The sequence below is a fragment of the Oratosquilla oratoria genome, chromosome 21, assembly GCF_046742065.1.
Source record: "Oratosquilla oratoria isolate Oo_2021 chromosome 21, ASM4674206v1, whole genome shotgun sequence".
Taxonomy (NCBI): domain Eukaryota; kingdom Metazoa; phylum Arthropoda; class Malacostraca; order Stomatopoda; family Squillidae; genus Oratosquilla; species Oratosquilla oratoria.
In genome coordinates this window covers 50,988,637-51,009,301 of record NC_134797.1, presented here as the reverse complement: position 1 = coordinate 51,009,301, position 20,665 = coordinate 50,988,637, and the positions used below count along the sequence as shown (strand labels likewise).

At 46.2% G+C, this 20,665-nt stretch overlaps 2 protein-coding genes across 3 annotated transcripts; both read left to right on the top strand.

The window, feature by feature from the left end:
- Window positions 1–941: 941 nt before the first annotated feature.
- LOC143037158 (uncharacterized) lies at window positions 942–8,202 on the top strand. Its single transcript, XM_076205274.1, has 8 exons — window positions 942–1,647; window positions 1,767–2,125; window positions 2,209–4,674; window positions 5,295–5,503; window positions 5,589–6,045; window positions 7,399–7,541; window positions 7,789–7,963; window positions 8,197–8,202. Exons 1-8 carry the CDS (start codon window positions 942–944, stop codon window positions 8,200–8,202), a joined length of 4,521 nt encoding a protein of 1,506 aa, XP_076061389.1.
- Window positions 7,827–19,591, top strand: LOC143036922 (uncharacterized). Of its 2 annotated transcripts, none has more exons than XM_076204922.1 (4): window positions 7,827–7,963; window positions 8,480–8,604; window positions 10,360–10,471; window positions 17,701–19,591. In XM_076204922.1, the coding sequence occupies exons 2-4, from the start codon at window positions 8,520–8,522 to the stop codon at window positions 17,792–17,794; spliced, it is 291 nt and encodes a 96-aa protein (XP_076061037.1). In that variant the 5' UTR covers window positions 7,827–7,963; window positions 8,480–8,519; the 3' UTR covers window positions 17,795–19,591. The 2 variants fall into 2 exon arrangements, with proteins under 2 accessions (XP_076061037.1, XP_076061036.1); XM_076204921.1 differs by lacking the exons at window positions 7,827–7,963; window positions 8,480–8,604 and adding exons at window positions 8,965–9,233; window positions 15,497–15,577.
- Window positions 19,592–20,665: the final 1,074 nt, after the last annotated feature.

The following is a 20,665-nucleotide window of genomic DNA, read 5'->3' as shown; positions in this document are numbered from 1 at the left end:
TCTCTCTTCTCTCTCTCACTCACTCCTCTCTCTCTCTTCTCTCTCTCACTCACTCCTCTCTCTCTCTTCTCTCTCTCACTCACTCCTCTCTCTCTCTTCTCACTCTCACTCTCACTCACTCCTCTCTCTTCTCACTCTCACTCACTCCTCTCTCTCCTCACTCTCACTCCTCTCTCTCACTTACTCCTCTCTCTCTCTCTCTCTCTCTCTCTCTCTCTCTCTCTTTTTCTCTCTCGCACAAATAAATTGTGGACATCAAAGCAAGTGTTCTGTGGATAAGGATAAAAAAATTAATAAATCATGAAAGACTCCAGTATACAAATATTTGCTTGTATTTGGCGTGGAGGAAGTAGATAGTTTTAGATACTTGGGTGTGAATGTGGCAGGAAAGGGAGGAGTGGGGGTGTAGGTAGAATGTAGATTGAGAGAAACGAGTAAATGCCTTTGTGGCGAACAAGCCCCCACATATGCTATGTCGGCTTATGACATCGCAACCCCAGCAGTGGGAGCAACCGTGAAGTGATAGACGGTGTAGAAATAGTTGGCCTTCGGCCTCATATTAAGTATGTGTAGAATAAGTCTTTAGTTCTCCTATATTGTATGTATTTGTATCCTCGTAGAAACACACTGCAGGCCTATGCCCGGCAACCCTGCTCCAGCCAGAGGTAGGCTACTTTTCGGTACTCAAGGAGAGTACTTAAAGGGTTGCCGGGGTCAGGTCGCGGTCAGTCTCCTTTTAGGCCTAGTCTGGGCCGGGTGTGTTAGTGTATACATAGTGACGTCAATAAACCCAGAAGCTAAAACCGACTGTCAATCTTCCCGGCCGTCACTAGCCCAGTAACGGCAATTAGTTACATTGGTGAACCCGGAGTTTTGACGCGACACCCAGCCCGGTTGGTTTTTGTTTTTCTGGCGTTTTCGACACCACCCACCACCCCCCAATGGCGGTGCAACTTCCACCATTCAACTACGACATCGACCTCTGGCTCGCGCACATCGACGCTTGTTGGCCCACGGACGATGACACAGTCACCGACCACTACAAATTCAGACTGACAGTTGCGGCCCTCCCTGCACAGATTGCAGCGCGCATCTCTACACTCCTCACAGATCCCCCAGCGACTGCCCAGTACGACGCCCTCAAGGTTGCCCTCAAACAGGCGTGCGGGAGAACTACGGAGCTTGCCATGGAGGAACTCCATACCATCACCTACGACGGTGGCAGGCCCTCCGTCTTCCTTGAACGCCTGAAGGACCTCAATCGGGCCGCCGGATCACCGATGTCCGATGCATTAGTGATGTTTCGGCATAAACAATCACTCCCGCCGCACGTACGGGCGCCCCTTACGTTGTTAGACATTACTGATATCAATGAATATAAAAAAAAGGCCGACAGGTTGTTCCACGCGCTCGCTCCGCAGGATATGGCAGCAGGATTAGTGCCCCCTGGATCAGTGAACAGTAACATTTCTAACCAGAGTGCTCGTGTATATAACGTCGACAACAGTGCGCCGATTCGTGTGTGTAGTGATACTGCCGGTGCTTCTACTGACGCTATCGCGCGCGCCAGTACGGCGCGGCCTGCACCAGCGGACACCTTGGATGTGCGCTTAGCGCGTGTCGAAGGCATGCTGGAACAACTAGTCGGTGCAGGGGGCGTGCGCGACCCACCTCCTCCAAGTCGACGCGCGTATTGTTTCTACCACACTACGTTTGGCCCCAGGGCTAGAAACTGCAGCCCTCCATGCACTTGGTTTGAGCATCAGCCTTGGTCACGGGGGTCGGGAAACGCAGCAAGCGGGAGGCGATAGTCCCTCCCGCTTCCACGCAGGATATGCCGACGGCCTGTCCTCCACGCCCCCGTCACAACCCCCCTCGCCCGTCCCGGGTACACAGTCGCGCCCTATTGCGCGTCACGGATACGGTGACTGGATGTCACTTCCTCGTCGACACGGGTGCCGTCATTAGCGTTGTCCCCCCCGCCGCTAAGGACAGGACGCATGCACATACGGCGTACGACCTCTTAGCTGCCAACGGCACTCCAATTGCCACATACGGCACCAGGCACTGGCGCGTCTCCTTTGCCCCCGAGCTATCATTCCCGTGGACTTTCGTGGTGGCGGACGTAGGACAACCCATCTTGGGACTGGACTTCTTGCGGGAACATGACATTTTGGTGGATGCACGGCGCCAACGGTTGATACACAGGCCTTCCAACGCCTCTATCCGCACTTTCCTCTGGACGTCCCCAGCGCCGGTGCTTACGCACGTTCAGGGCCTTCACCGTACAACGACATCGTCCGAGAATTCCCCTCCATCACGTCCAGTATACCCCATCCACGAAAACTGAGTCACACCGTTGAGCATACCATTATCACGCAAGGACGGCCGTGCTTCGCCCGTCCCCGACGTCTCCCGCCGGAACGCTTGCAAGCAGCAAAGCAAGAGTTCGAACTTTTGCTGCAGGATGGTATTGCGCGCCCGTCGGCCAGCAGTTGGGCATCGCCCCTGCACTTAGTGCCGAAAGCCAAGGATGGTGAGTGGCGTGCATGTGGGGATTACAGAGCTCTTAACGCGATGACGCAACCGGACCGTTACCCGATACCTCATGTGATGGACTTCCATGACAGGCTGCACGGGAAGACTGTGTTCTCCAAAATCGACTTGATGCGCGCGTTCCATCAAATCCCCGTGGCAGAGGAGGACATCCCCAAGACGGCTGTCACCACCCCATTCGGCCTGTTTGAATTTCCGGTCATGAACTTTGGCCTCCGGAACGCCGCACAAACCTTCCAGCGTTTCATGAACCAGGTGGTGCAGGGACTAGACTTCGTCGTGGTATACATCGACGACATCCTCGTCGCTTCAGCATCCCATCATGAGCATTACCAACATCTCCGCCTTCTTTTCCAGCGACTCCATGATCACGGCTTGCGGATTCACCTTGCAAAATGCGTGTTCGGGACCGAGTCGGTCGACTTCCTCGGCCATAGAGTTTCGGCGTCGGGTATTTCGCCCCTTCCGCAAAAGGTGAAGGCGATCGACGACTTCCCACAGCCGACCACCATCCGTAAGTTGAGACAGTTCCTCGGTCTGGTAAATTATTACCACCGGTTCATCCCGGGGGCTGCGGGCCTCCTCGTGCCCCTGTACGATCTTCTTAAGGGAACAAAGAAACACTCGCCGAAGCCGCTACAATGGTCCGCGAGTGCAGAGCAGGCATTCCAGGATATTAAACACCGCCTTGCGCAGCTGTCCCTCCTCGCATATCCTGTGCCGGGAGCGACGGCGGTCCTCACGACAGACGCGTCGGCAGAGGCAGTGGGCGCCGTCCTCCAGCAGGAGGTGCAGGGCGTCCTCTCCCCGATGGCATTCTTCAGCAAGCGATTGAATGACGCCCAACGCCACTACAGCGCTTTTGATCGAGAACTTCTAGCCATATATGAAGCAGTGCGCCACTTCAGCCATTTCCTAGAGGCGAGGCCGTGTAGGGTGCTTACAGATCACAAGCCCCTTACGTATGTTATGGCAAGCCCAGGACACAAGCTAACCCCGAGAGCCATACGCCACCTCGCATACATATCTGAATTCACAACGGAAATCGGGCAGATACGGGGATCTCATAACACCGCGGCGGACGCATTGTCTCGTAGTACTAACGCAATTACGCGTTCCGCAACGCTGGACTATGCTGCAATCGCGCAAGCACAAGCGGAAGATGAGGAGTTACGGGAGCTAAAAGAAGGAACCACGTCGCTCCGGCTAGTACTGCAGCAGGCTGAGGGACTGGCGGCCCCATTGTGGTGTGACATCTCCACGGGGCACGCGCGCCCTTACATCCCGAAAGCATTCCGCCAATCTGTGTTCCGTCATTTCCACGATATGGCCCACCCCGGGATCCTCGCGACACAACGCCTAATTCAGAAACGGGCCGTGTGGCCAGGGATGAAGCGGGACCTAAATGCATGGGTGCGCACGTGCATTCCGTGCCAGACAGCGAAAATCCATCGGCATACCAAGCTCCCGCTCCAGCAGATACCAACACCAACCCAGAGATTTCATACGGTCCACATCGACATTGTGGGACCCCTACCCCCCTCCCGGGGGTACCGTTTCCTCCTCACCTGCGTTGACAGAGCAACTAGATGGATGCAGGCAATTCCCATGGTGGATAGTACTGCGGAGTGTACAGCCTTCCATTTCCTGCATGGCTGGGTGGCTAGTTTGGGAGCCCCTCACACAATCATCACGGACCAGGGCCCGCAGTGGGAATCGAAGGCGTGGACAGATCTTCTATTATTCCTGGGCACAAACAGGCAGCGTACCACCGCATACCATCCCCAATCCAACGGAATGGTAGAGCGTTTCCATAGGAGACTGAAAGAAGCCCTTCGCGCCCAACCACATCCAACGTCGTGGGCAGACGCACTCCCAATCGTTCTCTTGAACATCCGTGCTACCGTGAAGGAGGACCTCCAGCTCACGCCAGCGGAACTGGTCTACGGCGAAGACCTACGCCTGCCAGCACAGTACACGCCTCCACTTGACACGTACTCAGAACTGACATTCATGCCTGCCCTTCGCCAAGCCATGAGGTCTTTCACACCTCGGCCGCCGAGACCTCCTGTAGCATCCGCCACATACCACCACCCCACGCTCATGTCGGCAGACAAGGTATTTCTCCGTGTAGACGCGCGTGCTGGCTCTTTGGCGCCGAGGTACACAGGCCCTTACCAGGTGCTGGCACGCGCACAAAAGCACGTCACCGTACAGATAGGTGGCCGGCGCTCAGCGGTATCATGGGATAGGGTGAAACCCGCCCACGTGGACGCAAACGCCCAGTCTACCCTTACAGTACCTACCCCTCCTCCCCCAAACCATCCCCCTCCTCCTCTCGTGCCGTCCTCCAACCCACCCCAGTCACATCGCCTTTCTAATACCACTCCTCCTCCTCCTCCTCGAGTACCTTCCCCCAACCCTCCCCATCCACATCGCACTTCTACCACCCCTCCTCCAACTCATCACCTTCCTCCAATTCCCACTCCCCACACAATTGTCATACACCCGTTCCCTGAACAGAAAGAAACAGTCACACCCACTTCCCAAGTCGTTCCAATAGTCCTCCCCCTCCTCAACCCCTTCCTCTTCACCCCCCTCACGCGGTCCTCGTTCATCCCAGGTCAACCCAAGATGAAATGGTACACCCTTCCCTCCCGCCCCCCTCACCCTCTCAGCCTCGTCCGTCAACACCTCCTCATCGAAACCCAACTCCCCCCACCCCCTACTTCCCCCAGGCAGAGCCGACACCACACCCGCAGCCGCTCCATGGCAGTCAGGACTTGCCGCGCCCACCGACGCCCACACAGAATACACCAGAGGCCATCGCACTCCCCGCGCCGCTCAGTCCCCACCAGGGCCACCTCCACATAACCCCAGGAGACGGAGAATTCAACCCGGAGGGCACGATATTGCGGTCGGGCCGGGTGGTGCGTAGACCCCAAAGGTACCAGGACCAGATCAATAGTGTGACACACCGGCGGGGGCCGGTACTTGGTACGGGGTCACCGGCACCCTTTTCCTGCCCATAGGCGCGGCGCCCCCGTGTCTCGTGTTTCCGAGCGCGCACCCAGTCGGACATCACGAATCCCGCGGCCACTGACGTCACTCATGGACGCCTCCACGATGGATACCGCCCACCGTCGCCGCCGCCCACGAGCAACTCTGCGCTTCTTCGCTCGACGTCACGACTGCCTCCCAGGTCGACGTCACAACGCTACCGCCGTCACCGCCACCGTCTGCGCCCCTGCGGAAGTCCGCGCTTCCACTGACATCGCAGACGGCCTATGCTCCCGCTGCCGCAGTCGTCGCCGCCGATGTCGCCGCCTCCACAGCTTCCTCCCTCCTTTGACGTCACCCACGCCCCGCCTCCCTGCTTGGACATCACGATTCCACGCTTCGCAGGGGAAGGGGGGTAAATGTGGCGAACAAGCCCCCACATATGCTATGTCGGCTTATGACATCGCAACCCCAGCAGTGGGAGCAACCGTGAAGTGATAGACGGTGTAGAAATAGTTGGCCTTCGGCCTCATATTAAGTATGTGTAGAATAAGTCTTTAGTTCTCCTATATTGTATGTATTTGTATCCTCGTAGAAACACACTGCAGGCCTATGCCCGGCAACCCTGCTCCAGCCAGAGGTAGGCTACTTTTCGGTACTCAAGGAGAGTACTTAAAGGGTTGCCGGGGTCAGGTCGCGGTCAGTCTCCTTTTAGGCCTAGTCTGGGCCGGGTGTGTTAGTGTATATACATAGTGACGTCAATAAACCCAGAAGCTAAAACCGACTGTCAATCTTCCCGGCCGTCACTAGCCCAGTAACGGCAATTAGTTACACCTTGGTGGATTGAAAAGTGTAATGAGAAATAGATATCTGGGAATGGATGCTAAGAGGAGGTTATGTGAAGGAGTGATTGTCCCAACAGCATAGTACAGGGCAGAAAGATGGAACATGAGAGAGGAAGAGAGAAGGAGTTTTGAATATGTTTGAGATGAAATGTCTGAGAAGTATGATAGGGGTTACTAGGCTGGATAGTGAGAAATGAGGAGGTGAGGAGGAGAACAGGGGTGGAAAGGGAACTGGGAGATAGGGTTGATGAAAGAGTATTAGGATGGTTTGGACACATGGAAAGAATGAGTGAAGAAAGATTAATAAAAGAAGTGTGGAAGGCAGAAGTGGAAGGAGTGAATATGAGGGGGCCTCCTAGGATGAGATGGATGGATGGGGTGAAAGGGGCATTACAAAAGAGAGGAATGTCTATGGGGGAAGGATGGGAGAGGACAGAAGATAGGGGTGAATGGAGAGGGGTTGTGTATAGATGATGCTATGATGCATGAGGGGTAGTGGGTGGGGGATGGGGGGTGAGGAAGTATGTATGAGAAAAAAATTGACGCAGCCCGGAGGGATTTCTCCCCGTCTTCTCCTTTTCTACGTGGGGGGACGAAGAGGGGGGTTGCCGAATTTATGAAGCGGCCTTGCTGGGGATGTGCTGTGTCTTGCGACACTGCTTCTGACCCAGGGCAGTGAACAGGATGCAGGGATGACCCGTCATCCAAGAGGTGCCAAGATGGGAGGGAGGAGGGTGGAGGGGAGTGGAATATGTAGGGGATGGAATGGGTGGGAGTGGTTTCTATGCCTTTTTCTTTTTGGCTACCCCCTGTGTAGGGGAAAGCCTTTGGTACATGCATACATGCATGCATTTGATATCACTGGGTGAGCCTGTGATTGAGATTAAATTGTACTGGTAAAGCTCTTGTGTTAACTAGACAACTGTATTCAGCTATAGAGAACACCCTTGTCTGCTTAGGGCAAACTTTTAAATGACTTGGTGACATCCTCTTGCAGGTAGATAAGAATCCTACGAGTCCCAAGTGGTCTTCAACACCCAACTCGACACTGCCCTGGACTTTTTGGCCTACACTACTCCACTGCTATGGCCTTGTCACCACCATTGGTAAGCTGGCAACTCTGAGGACCTACTTGATCAAGTGTGACAAAACATGCATATAGATGGATATATGCATACATTTTTCAAAGCAAAAACTTCCATATAGTAATATTCTTTCATTGTTTGTGGTGGGATTTGACAGGTCAGATATACTAATGAAGAAAGGCTAGTAATAACTATTAGGCATTTTTGTTTTGTCAAATGATCTGATGGGAATGTTGAGAACACATGCAAGATCCCTCTGACATGGAAGTGTTTTGAATGTCCTGTAAACGTAACCATTCAAGAAAAGGTGGCTCTTCTGCAGGAAGCAACATGCGGGCTGAGACGATCGGTGGTGGCGTGGCCACTGTATTTTATTGCCTCCTGGGTGTGCCTCTCTACCTCATCTTTGTGGCTGTCTGGACCATTCACCTCACCAGATTGTTTACCAGTGTTGCTCCCCTTGTTGCCAGGAGGAGGGTAAGTAGGATCCTGAATAGGCTGGGAAGTTGTAATATAAAGAATACCAATTTAGTTAGCACCACAGAATATTAAGGTAGGTTTAGGCTGATTCAAAGTCATGCCACTGGACCTCGCTGAGGCAGACCGAGGAGTGTTAAATAGAAAAAAATGCTAGTAGCAGTGATAGGAGAGCTCCATCCCATATCTGCAATTGTTCCACTGTGTGTTTACCTTGTGTCTTTTTTACTCAGATGTAGGATAAGGATGAAGCTGTTTCAGTTATGGAGGCAATTGTAGATAATGAGAATAGATAAGTGTATAGTAGAGATAACAAGTGCCAAGAGGAAGTAAAGGGAGTAAAATGAAAACCATGTACTGAATAGAACCTTAGAAAAGTTTATTTAAGCCTTCATTCCAACAGCCTGACCCAGGATTTCTAAAAAAGTAATGCTTTCAGAAACACACCTCTTTATATTTAAAGTTTGCGGGAGGGAAGAGTTGAAGATTGGTGTTGATAGCGACTCTGGTTCTCAGGTGTTTGTGATTGAGAATCGACCAGGCAGCATGACCGGAAATGTTGCATCGCCGTTCTGCAATGACAAGACTAAACCTGCAGTTACCACCCCTTTGCTTGGAATCTGCATTACCATCATTACAATGTAAGTAATAGTAATAAGACTGTTTTAATTTCATGCTTAATGAGCCTTTTGGATAAAGATAAGTCTCTGAGGTCAGTTTTGTTTACCAAATGGATTTTCACCCTTATAAGGGAAGTAGCCAGCTGAGGCATGCACCCCGCACCCATCCCTACTTATAATGTGTAGAAGAGCATTGATTGTAGGATTTTGTTTCATCAATATCAGTTTGATTTTGCTATATTCTCTGTATATATACTACATAAGTTATTCCAATTTTTTTTTACACCTGTATAGAAAACTTTTTCTTGGTATTCTCTAGGCATCTTGCCATTTTTATTTCTATTATTATCATTGAATGATGCTGTGATGGATGGAAGGGACTGGGTGGGGGATGGGGAGGGATGAGGGAGTATGGGTGAATATTTTGACACAGCCTGAAGGGATTTATTCCCGTCTTCTCTTTTTCTGCGTGAGGGGACGGAGAGGGAAGGGTCGCCAATTAAATGAAGCGGCCTTGCTGTGGAAGTGCTGTGTCTTGCTGCATTACTTCTGACCCAGGGCAGTGAACAAGATACAGGGATGACCTGTCATCCAAGAGGAGCCAAGAAAGAGGGAGGGAGGGATGGTGAATGGAACATATACCTCAATGGGTAGGAGTGAATTTATGTCTTTTGATTTGGGCTCCCACCCTTGTAAGGGGGAAAAAACCCTTGGTATATGTATGTGTTATTATTACTTATTTATTTTATTATTATTATTATTATTATTTTCTTCTCCTCCTCCTCCATGATGTCTTGTTACTCTCCCATCCCAAACAGATCCTGTCAATTTTGTCACCTTGATTCAGTGGTCAGAATACAGCAGTCATGTCACCTCATTCTTCTTTCTTCAAACGAGAGGAAATCCGGTTCTAACCTTTCCTTGTGTGATCTCATCTTGCCAGGAGACCATTTTGGTTGCTGTCCTTTTGTATGTGCATAATATTTTAGCCTTGTATTTGTGGTGATCACACTGCTGCTACATGTTCCAGGCTGTGGCAGATCAGATTTTCATAAGGTTGGGGGTGGGGTGGGGGATTGCCTTATATGACAGAGGTGAGTATAAGGTAGCTCCTGCTGTTGGAGTCTGCTGTGGAGATCCTATGTCTTGATACATTGTTTTTGACCTGAACAATGAGGCTGGAGACAGGGATGACCTGAACAATGAGACTGGAGACAGGGATGACCTGAACAATGAGACTGGAGACAGGGATGACCTGAACAATGAGACTGGAGACAGGGATGACCTGAACAATGAGACTGGAGACAGGGATGACCTGAACAATGAGGCTGGAGACAGGGATGACCTGAACAATGAGGCTGGAGACAGGGATGACCTGAACAATGAGGTGCAAAGATGAGAGAAATAATGAATTAGGTGTCGGATGGGTAGGCTTTGACTGGGCCACCTCTTTTATAAAGCTGAAAAGGTGCTGTATGTGTATGCAGGGGCAGTGCAGTGTGGTATGGTTAGAAGTTTTAAGATGTAATGCCTGCCAATTGTTTGGTATGCTTGTTTATTCATTTCTTTGCTTAACTATCTATTGCTAGCATCTGACCTAGTTATGGATAAAAAGGTTTCCTGTCACTATCCTTTTCCTTTGTAATCCTTTGCAAATGAAATGTTGAACTGTTAGATGGAATGCATTATCCAGACATGTTACTGATGTGAGTTAATAAAGAACATGACAGACAGGTTTTGGGACACATAAACATGGAGCTCCTGGTTATGTTTCAGGTATGTCCTGGCCGTGGGTGCCCTCCTCAGTGGCGGTAAGGATTATTCTTCCAGTCTTGCCAACATCCTCCTTGCTCTTGCCACTGTCAGGGCCCCTGACCCTCTGCCTATGGTGAGTTGAATTTTTTTTTAGATAGTTCAGATAACACAGCCATTAATAATAATAATAATAATTTTATTTGGCATTGAATCAATGTACATGAAGTGCAGATAATGAAAAGAACACATAGTTCGGAATAACAATTAAAAATGCCGAGGATAACACAAAAAAGTATGTAAGCTTATTTCCATCATAATAATTGAATGATGTTGAGGATTGTGAAAGACAGGCTATTTGAGAGCTCTAGGTTTCCTGCAGTAGATACCTTGGGATGTGATTTGACTGATTGACCTCTTGCAAGAGACCTGTGTCCACCATTACTCATCAAAGAGATTTTGTATTGTCTGGAAAGAATGAGTGTACGATAGTGTAGTACATACATGCATACATACATATACCAAAGACTTTTTTCCCCTTGCACGGGGGATAGCTAAAAAGAAAAAGGCATAGAAACCACTCCCACCCATTCCATCCCCTACATATTCCACACCCCTCCACCTTCCTCCCTCCCTCTCATCTTGGCACCTCCTGGATGACGGGTCATCCCTGCATCCTGTCCACTGCCCTGGGTCAGAAGCAGTGTCACAAGACACAGCACATCCTCAGCAAGGCCGCTCCATTAACTCGGCGACCCCCCCCTCTCTATCCTCTCATGCAGGAAAGGAGAAGATGGGGAGAAATCCCTTCGGGCTGTGCCAATTTATTTCTCATACATACGATCTCACCCCCCCATCCCCCACCCACTCCCCCTCATGCATCACAGCATCATCAATACACAACCCCTCTCCATTTACCCCTATCTTCTGTCCTCCTCCGTCCTTCCTCAACAGACATTCCTCTCTTTTGTATTGCCCCTTTTACCCCATCCATCCATCTCATCCTAGGAGGCCCCCTCATATTCACTCCTTCCACCTCTGCCTCCCACACCTCTTTTACTAATCTTTCTTCACTCATCCTTTCCGTGTGTCCAAACCATCCTAATACTCTTTCATCAACCCTATCTCCCAATTCCCTTTCCACCCCTGTTCTCCTCCTCACCTCCTCATTTCTCACTCTATCTAGCCTGGTAACCCCTATCATACTTCTCAGACATTTCATCTTAAACACATTCAAACTCCTTCTCTCTTCCTCTCTTATATTCCATGTTTCTGCCCTGTACAATGCTGTTGGCACGATCACTCCTTCATATAGCCTCCTCTTAGCATCCATTCCCAAATGTATATTTCTCATTACACTTTTTAATCCACCAGTGTAGTACAGTAAATTAATTAGGGTGGGAAATTTTATTGTTATAGCAGAGATTTTGATATATTTAAAGATTTTATTATAGTGAACTGTCTGCACCTATTGAACATTGGGCTGAATCATGTGAAGGAAGTTTAGGTTTCTCAGATGCTGTCACCAATAGCAGTGAGTAGTTTGGAAGGAATATGGCCTTCGTTATATCCAACAGTGTCCTTCTTTGCAAACTTCCATCCTATATAATGAACTGAGTATATTATATCAGTGGATAGTTTAACTGGAAAATAGTATTTATTATATCTATTATATCTAAAAATCTCTATTACGAGGTTCGTTATATTGAGGGTTTACTATATAAAGAATTGTCTTTTGTGTGGTGGTTGCATTTTGAGCAGATGGTCCTTTGCTAGGTCAGTTATGTGGGCAACTTGAACATAGTTATACTAGTGGAAACCTTACTTGTTGTGGGAGTGATATCTCTGTTAGGTTGCTTTCTGAAACAAGGTAAAGAATGGTCCATCCACAAAGAGCTAAGGTAGAAGGGAAACAAATGGATGATGGATGGGAGTGGGATGGTTGCATGCCTTGGCTACCTGCCTCCCTTGTAAGGGAAAAGAAACCTTTGGTATATAGATAGGTTAAGAATACCATTTAGTGTTGTGGAGTGCTTGTTTTATAATCTGAATGGGTGTGTGTTTTTGTATGGACATATTGTGGTATACAGGGGCTTGGCTATTGTAGATTGTTGATTAGAATACTACTGGTTTTATTTTTTATGTTGTAGTTCATGGGTGGGGGGATGGGGGGTGAGGTAGTGTGTGAGAAAAATTTGATGCAGCCCGAAAGGATTTCTCCCTATCTTCTCCTTTTCTGCGTGAGGAGATGGAGAGGGGGGTCACTGATTTAATAAAGCGGCCTTGCTGTGGATGTGCTGTGTCTTGTGACACTGCCTCTGACCCAAGGCAGTGGACAAGATGCAGGGATGACCCGTCATCCAGGAGGTGCCAAGATAAGAAGGAGGGTGGAGGGGAGTGGAGTGTATTCAGGGATGGAATGGGTGAGAATGGTTTTATGCCTTTTTCTTTTTGGCTACCTCCCTTGTAAGGGGGAAAAAGCCTTTGGTATAATTAGGTATGTAGTTCATACATACATATACCAAGGCTTTTTCCCCCTTACAAGGGAGGTAGCCAAAAAGGAAAAGGCATAAAATGATTCCCACCCATTCCATCCCTGAATACACTCCACACCCCTCCACCCTCCCTCTTATCTTAGCACTAACTGGATGATGGGTCATCCCTGCACTCTGTCCACTGCCCTGGGTCAGAAGCAGTGTCGCAAGACACAGCACATCCACAGCAAGGCCGCTTCATTAAATCAGCGACCCCCCCCCTCTCCGTCCCCCCATTGCATAAAAGGAGAAGATGGGGAGAAATCCCTTCGGGCTGCGTCAAATTTTGCTCACACATACTACCTCACCCCCCATCCCCCCGCCCATTCCACCTCATGCATCACAACATCATCCATATACAAACATTCTCCATTCACCCATGTCTTCTGTTCTCTCCAGTCCTTCCTCAACAGACATTCCCCTCTTCCCCAAAACCCCCTTCACCCCATCCATCCACCTCATCCTAGGACATCCCCTCATGTTCACTCCCTCCACATCTGCCTTCCATACCTCTTTTACTAGTCTTTCTTCACTCATTCTTTCCATGTGTCCAAACCATCCTAATACTCTTTCATCAACCCTATCTCCCAACTCCCTTTCCACCCCCATTCTTCTCCTCACCTCCTCATTTCTCACTCTATCTAGCCTAGTAACCCCCATCATACTTCACAGACACCTCATCTCAAACACATTCAAGCTCCTTCTCTCTTCCTTTCTTATGTTCCATGTTTCTGCCCCATACAGTGCTGTTGGCACAATCACTCCTTCATACAGTCTCCTCTTAGCATCCATTCCAAAATATCTATTCCTCATTACACTCTTCAATCCACCAAGGCATTTACTCGCTTCTCTCAATCTACATTCTACCTCCACCTTCACTCCACCTTTTTCTGCCACATTTGCACCCAAGTATCTAAAACTATCCACTTCCTCCAGTCGCTCTCCCTTAATGCTCACTTCCAGTCTACTGCCACTTTCACCCCTTGTACATCTCATCACCTTACTTTTACCCACATTTATCTTTAGCTTTCTTCTATCACATACTCTCCCAAACTCTGTCACCAACTTCCTCAATCCCTCCTCCGATCCTGCCACAAGTGCAGTGTCGTCAGCAAACAGCAGCTGAATAAGGCATTTATTAGAATTTCCAGACACATAGTCTAAAAAGATAATAGAAACAGACTTTGCAACAACAAGAAATGGCTAGCAAGCTTCTGAGTTGATAGACAATGGATGATAACACATAACAACCAAGTATCTGGGACCAAAAGTCTGCGTTGAAGCCCTCCAAGGAGGAATACTCAGCTGCATTGGATGCCTAATGTACAATGCATCACACTACTTACATAATAAAATATAAAGTCACTGCTGTATTAACCATTCTCCTTCACTCTGAGTAATAATAAACAGAAAACATGATCAAACCAGTTCACAGAATTCAAGGGTCAATCAACTACAACTACAAAATAAATATAATCAAGATGATGACGATGGCATTCTCTTGTATGCACTTGCACCTCATGACGCCTATGTAGGCATCATCATATTGAAGGTTAATCAGTCAATGTCTTCACAAGTGATCTCCCCACATAAGATCCATGGAGAAGTGTATTTGGTGGTTGGTCTTGGAATACTTAGATTGTGATTTGAGTGTGAATGTGTTTTTTTATGGATATGTTGTGTAACCTAGTGGGTTGTGGGATTAATATAGTTGTGAGATACAGGTGAAAGGTTGTAAATCTTTTGAGTAGCATGCTACTGGCTTTTTATTGTAGTTGTGTGGTGTAATGAGATGGGTAGATACATAGAAATATGTACTAATCATTTTCTTGTGATGTTCTATGGGGAAGATGTTGCTTTCTTTTGGCAGGTGGAGGGGAAACAATAAAACACTTTAAATATTCACTATGGGGGTTACAGGTTTCTAGTTAATGAAAGTTGAAGCATTTATTCAGTTTCACCTTGGAATTGGTCACAAATGCAGTGTTACCTGCAAACAACAACTGGCTCGCCTTCCTATGTCCTTCCACCCTCACTTCTGATCTTTATTCCTCTGCCTAGTTTTCACATTTAACTCGTTTAACACTCCCATCCATATACACATTTAACAACTATGGTAATATCGCGTAACCCTAACATAGTCCCTTGTTCACCTCAAACCAGTCACTCAACAGTGCAGTGGTATTGTTTGCAACTGGTACTTTAGCAGTCTGAGTTCGAATCCCACCCAGGACTGAAATAATTTCAGTATTACCATGCTGCGAGCCAGCATTCCAACTCTCATGGATGGGGAGTTGGGTGGGTGGGTGTGTGGGTAAGGTCATAGCATTACCCATATATCAGTCATATATGAGCTCTGAAATTCCATCCTGGAGGGTAATGGATGTTGATCACAAGTCCAACACGGGATCCAAGACCATAGTGAATCCCTTCATTTCCATCCTTCACCCATGCACTACAATCTAATCCCTCTAAATTTACCACATTCATACTTATCTTGCAAAAGAGATGAAAGTTGCCTTGAGTAATGAAGAAGAATTCTTCATCTGTATGCACATTTTCTTTTTCAGCCTTACATGATTTGTAATTAATGTACTATCAAGTTTCATAATTGTATTTGTTGTCAGAATGGTGTCGAAATTGTGGCTTTCATGGTGGCTGCCACAGTAGGACACATACTACTGATAACCACTGCATTAAGTATCATAGTAGGTATCTCTATTTTGGCTTGGCTTGCTATATCTCCTATAAGGGGAAAGCTTTTTTTGTATATAGATCTATCTTTGTACCTGTACCAAAGGCTTCTTCCCCCATATAAGAGGTAGCCACTATAAGATATATATACACACAAATCAGGCCTACAAAATTTGGAAAAATATAATTGGCAGATAAAGGAGTGAATCTAGAAAATTTTAAACTCTTGCATTAGTTTTGCAAATATGCCTAGTTTTTAGTTTGGTAGTGACACATGTCATCACCAACAGTTTGAATTCTGCAGCAGACTGGAACACTTGCTTTCATTACATATTGTTTGAGTATCATGGGAAGTCGTGTCAAAATGGCCAACAAGTTTCTAAATTTCTACACTGTAGTGTGTGAGTGTACACTAATTTTGTAACAGAGGTACTATAGTAACCATCAATTTTATATTCATAGCAGACCAGAACATTTGCCTTTGGATAGAATTCTTTGAAGATGTGTTAAAAGGCTAGCAAATTTGACAGAATGGGCACATGATTTGACTTGGCCACTTTCTTTTAGTGGATGTTTTTTTGTGTATGGCAATAAAATGGGGGGATGCTGCAAACATACAAAGGCATCCCTTATAAGGGGGAAGAGGCCCTTGTTATATGGATAAACAAATGTATGGCTCAAAGCCAGAATACAGGGTCTAACAGATAAATCCGTACAAACTTTGAAGAGGTTTTAAGGACTTAAAAAGTAACATATGGCAATTCTGATTGTTTCCAGATACTTCCATTTGTCTAATAATTTAGCCAGTTGTATACTAGCACTGGTGCAATAAACATTAAGCAATGGAACAAGCCAAACGTTCAGCCATATGCGAACTTCGTCGCGCGGGTCACACTCCTAGCGCCATAATAAGGATGCTAAAATACTCCAGACAAACTGTTTACGATGTTTGTAAACGTTTTGATGAGACCGGCGAAGACCAACGAGCTGCTCACAAGCCCAGAAGGGGCAGAATTCTAACACCTCGCTTTTTAGCTGGTCTCAAGAGAAGTGTCAATGCAAATCCAGCCTTACCATTATTGACATTGGCAAAGAAGAGAGGTGTCAGCACAATGACAATTCACAGAGCATTAAAGAAATTGGGATTAACCTCATTCTCACAAGGAAAAAGACATCTTTTGACACGAAAAATGAAAGAAATCCGCTTGACCAGGTGCCAAAAGCTGTTGAACTGGATGAAGTCGAATGGCTCAGTCATCAAGTTTTTTTCCGACGAGAAGATTTTCACGGTTGATGCGACTTTCAATAAGCGGAATGATCGCTGGATAGCCTCCTCATCCTCAGAGGTTCAACACAAGACAACGACGAAGAAACCAGCAAGTGTCATGGTGCTCTGTGTGGTGTCAACTGAGGGGGACGTCTTCACTCACTTCTTCAACAACAAGGAGAAAGTCAATGCCGTTGTCTATTGCAAAGTTCTAGAAGAGAAAATAATACTCTGGATGAAAGATAAGGCTAGTGGCAACCAGTTTGTCTTCCAACAAGACTCGGCTCCAGCCCACACAGCGAAGAGGACCACCAACCTTCTCGAAGGGTCAAATGTGCAGTTCTGGAACAAAGAGTTGTGGCCCTCAAATTTGCCAGACCTAAACCCTTTAGATTATTATTTTTGGGCGCGAATTGAGGCCAAGGCATGTGACAAGCCACACAGAAGTATAACAACCCTGAAGACAGACATCAAGAAGGCTGTGGGTTCATTATCAAAGTCTGAGATCATCAACGCTGTATCCAAGTTTCGTAAACGCGTTGAAAGCGTCATAACAGCTGAAGGTGGTTACATTGAATGAAATCATTGTTCTTATTGCCTTTTCTAAATATACTGAAAATTTCATAACTCTCTGTTTATTTTAACCCGAGATATTAATCTTAAAACATGTGATAAGAAGTTGTACGGATTTATCTGTTAGACCCTGTACTAATGGTCCCCAAGCTTACCTGATTAAGGTCTGATACCTCCACATGTAAATGAAATACTCAAGATGAGTTTTGGCACTTTATTAAAATTATGCAGTTGTGTTTGGAATGAATATGTATTCGTTCCATTTTTTAACTGTTGAATTTCACCTTAATATTTCAGGGTGCAGCAGCACCTCTCTGGAAACGGATACGTGGTGGAGGCTGCGGAGACACCAAATGAAGCTCTCCTACAAAACAGTTGCCAGCATTTTTAGAAACAAATTGCAAGGGCACTGACAGGAAGTTTGTTAAATATGATTATAGAAAAAAAAAAGTTGCCGTCTAGCAAGATGCATTTGTTACGTGTGGATATGCAGCTGCTGGAACAGCTGACTCCGCCTACTTGGCAGAGGACTAAGAAATAAAGGTTTTGCATTCTTTGCAGATCCACATATTTTTCTTAAGTGCATTTGAAATGTGACAATAGAACACCTTGTCCTGATATAATTGTTTTATATCTTACAACATTAGTAGGAACATCTCCATGAACATGTATCAAAATGACTGAATGAAACTTCTGGTCCTGTTTTAAGAGAAGTTGGCTAATGGAGTTTAAAGTACAAAACCATTAATCTACAGTAATGAAATTCGGAATTGAACTTTATGCTGGTTTTTGTGGTTGATTTGCAAGAGAAATTTATTAGATTCCTAGGTTAATCAAAGGTCTGACGTTAGGAAGCTAGCCAATGGATGCAGGTGTGCTCATCATGTTGGCAATAGAACAAAAACATGAGTGGTGAAGCAGAGGGTCCACCAAAGGGCCAGTATACTTAGAAATAGCTACCAGTAGGTTTCCCCCCCACCCTGCTCATGTGTTAACAAGACCTTGCAGGATACATCAGATTTTGATAAAAGGAAAGTTATGAAAGGATGCCTGGACAGAAGCAGCTCAGGAAGGAGCAGATGCGACTAATACCAACAGGTTACAAACAAAGGAGTCTGGGCACTCACCTTATCTGCTACATACACCCAGAAGAGTTTTCTCTATAGGAAATGAAACTCCAGGAAACTTGCAAGGCATCCAAAGGGCAGATCATACTGCCCTCAACCCCAATTTATCATTCATGTGGACCTCAAGGGGGAACTTTGGTGTAGCTGAAACCTCCACCTGTTTGAATCTACCATGAATGTTTCTTGGTTCCTTCTGCTGCTGCTGCTGCTACATGTTCTTGACCATTGGGATCACCTTGGAATATGCATTGTATACAAACACTGCCAATGTATGTCCAACTGAAAATCTGGAAGGTTGCTGTGACCTAAACTATTCTCTGGTGTGTATTGAGGAAGGCAGCTCTCTACAGCAACTAGAGACTATGGGTAATAAATTGATACTTGGAGTTATCTATTGGCTGGGAATTTGTATGGAATTAGTATCCTGGATAAGTGTTATCTACTTTAGGTAACACACAGCATATGGTCATGAATTTCCTTTACGGACATTGACTTCACGAGGTTTATGTAGTCAACAATTAAGGGACTTGTGTGGCATTCCAGATGTATCAGAGTCAAGCAGGATCTTTATATGATTGGAAACTAATCTCTGCTCAAAGAGGATTGTGGAGTCATTTTTAACTTCTTCTATCCCTCCTTTCTGCTACCCTTCTAATCTGTACATTATTACCACTCTGACACCACCTGTCCTTTTCTGTAGCACCCTGTGGTAGGGGACGAGAATACTGTCACTGTTCTTATGTCTGGTTTAAAAAAAAAATTACATAATTGGGTGGAACAAAGGGACTGGAGACTTATCGGTAGTCAATTTCTTGGAGTTGAAGCAAGTGGCATCCTTCACCTTGACCATCCCTTTTGTAAGGAGGATTAAAGTATTTGTATCTGTGTGTCTGGTCGTGATTATTTATTTTTTGTAAGTGGAGAAAAAGCCCTTGGTACATGCATGTTTTTTGTAATAATATTGTAAAGCTGGATGAATTTGTTGTGTATTGATACAGTATACATATAGCAATACAAATTACAAAGGGAAACCAGATAATAAATACTCAACTTGACAATGATTTGTATTGTTTTTTCTACCTATCATTTTCATGTGAAGCTTTCTGGGATGGATTTTGGTTCCTGGATGCAAATATTCTGTTGAGGTGGTTTTGATGCATCTTATCATTCTCAATGCTTTATTTTGTATTCATTGTAAATTGTCTATATTTTCCTGATTGTTGAGAATAGATCAATTGATTTGGGCTCTTATCCAGTTAGCTGGAATTTTGTTGTACACCCAGTGGTTGAAAGTACCAGTTAGGCCTTTTATTTCATCTGGGCAAAGTTATTGGTGGATGTTACACATAATATCTAGGCCCTCAGTATGGGAATTTCATAATGTTTTTATCACCCTTCCTCACAGAAATGTTTTTTAATGATACTGCACTGCTGTTTTGGAGATGGTATTTTCCCTCAAGTTGCTCCAACTGCTTCATAGGTAGAGGGGGATTTATTTTATAGTTTTTAATGGATACATGCCGGCTGAGAGGGTGAGGGCATGGCTTCTTGTGACGAAGGTTGAGGTGATGGCAGGTTCAACCCTGCCACCAGTGAGTTGAACCAAGGGCCATGGTTCATTAAATTCCATACTACAAAGTCCTCTGTAAGGAACACTGTCCTAGCCTCCTGATAGGGGGGAGTTTAGCAATATTGAACCAAATCACCACCATGGTTTTCCACTTTTTTTTTTTTTTTTTTCCCTAATTCTTTTTTGCTTAGTTTAGAAATTGTAGGATTTTTTTCCCAAGTTTCTACTTCAGGTGTGTAGTAGGCATAGTTTTTCTTGTAGCCTCTTGGAACGTGTCTTGCTGGCTTTTGAATGCTCACTGCTATTTCTTCCACTGGTTTTTCAATGGATGGGATTAGGTCTTCCCAGAAATGCATGACACTAGTTCCATAGGTACAGAAGGACCATAGCAGAGAATAAGATATCAGGTTAGAGAGCAGTCTCCAGTGGATTCCCACAAAAGTTGGTACTAGCATCTGCAATAATCTATATATAAATGTTATGGAAATTACAAGCTACACCAACATGGTAGATGATACAAAGATCATGAGAAGAGTGAGATATATAGATTGGGCTGTTAATAAAA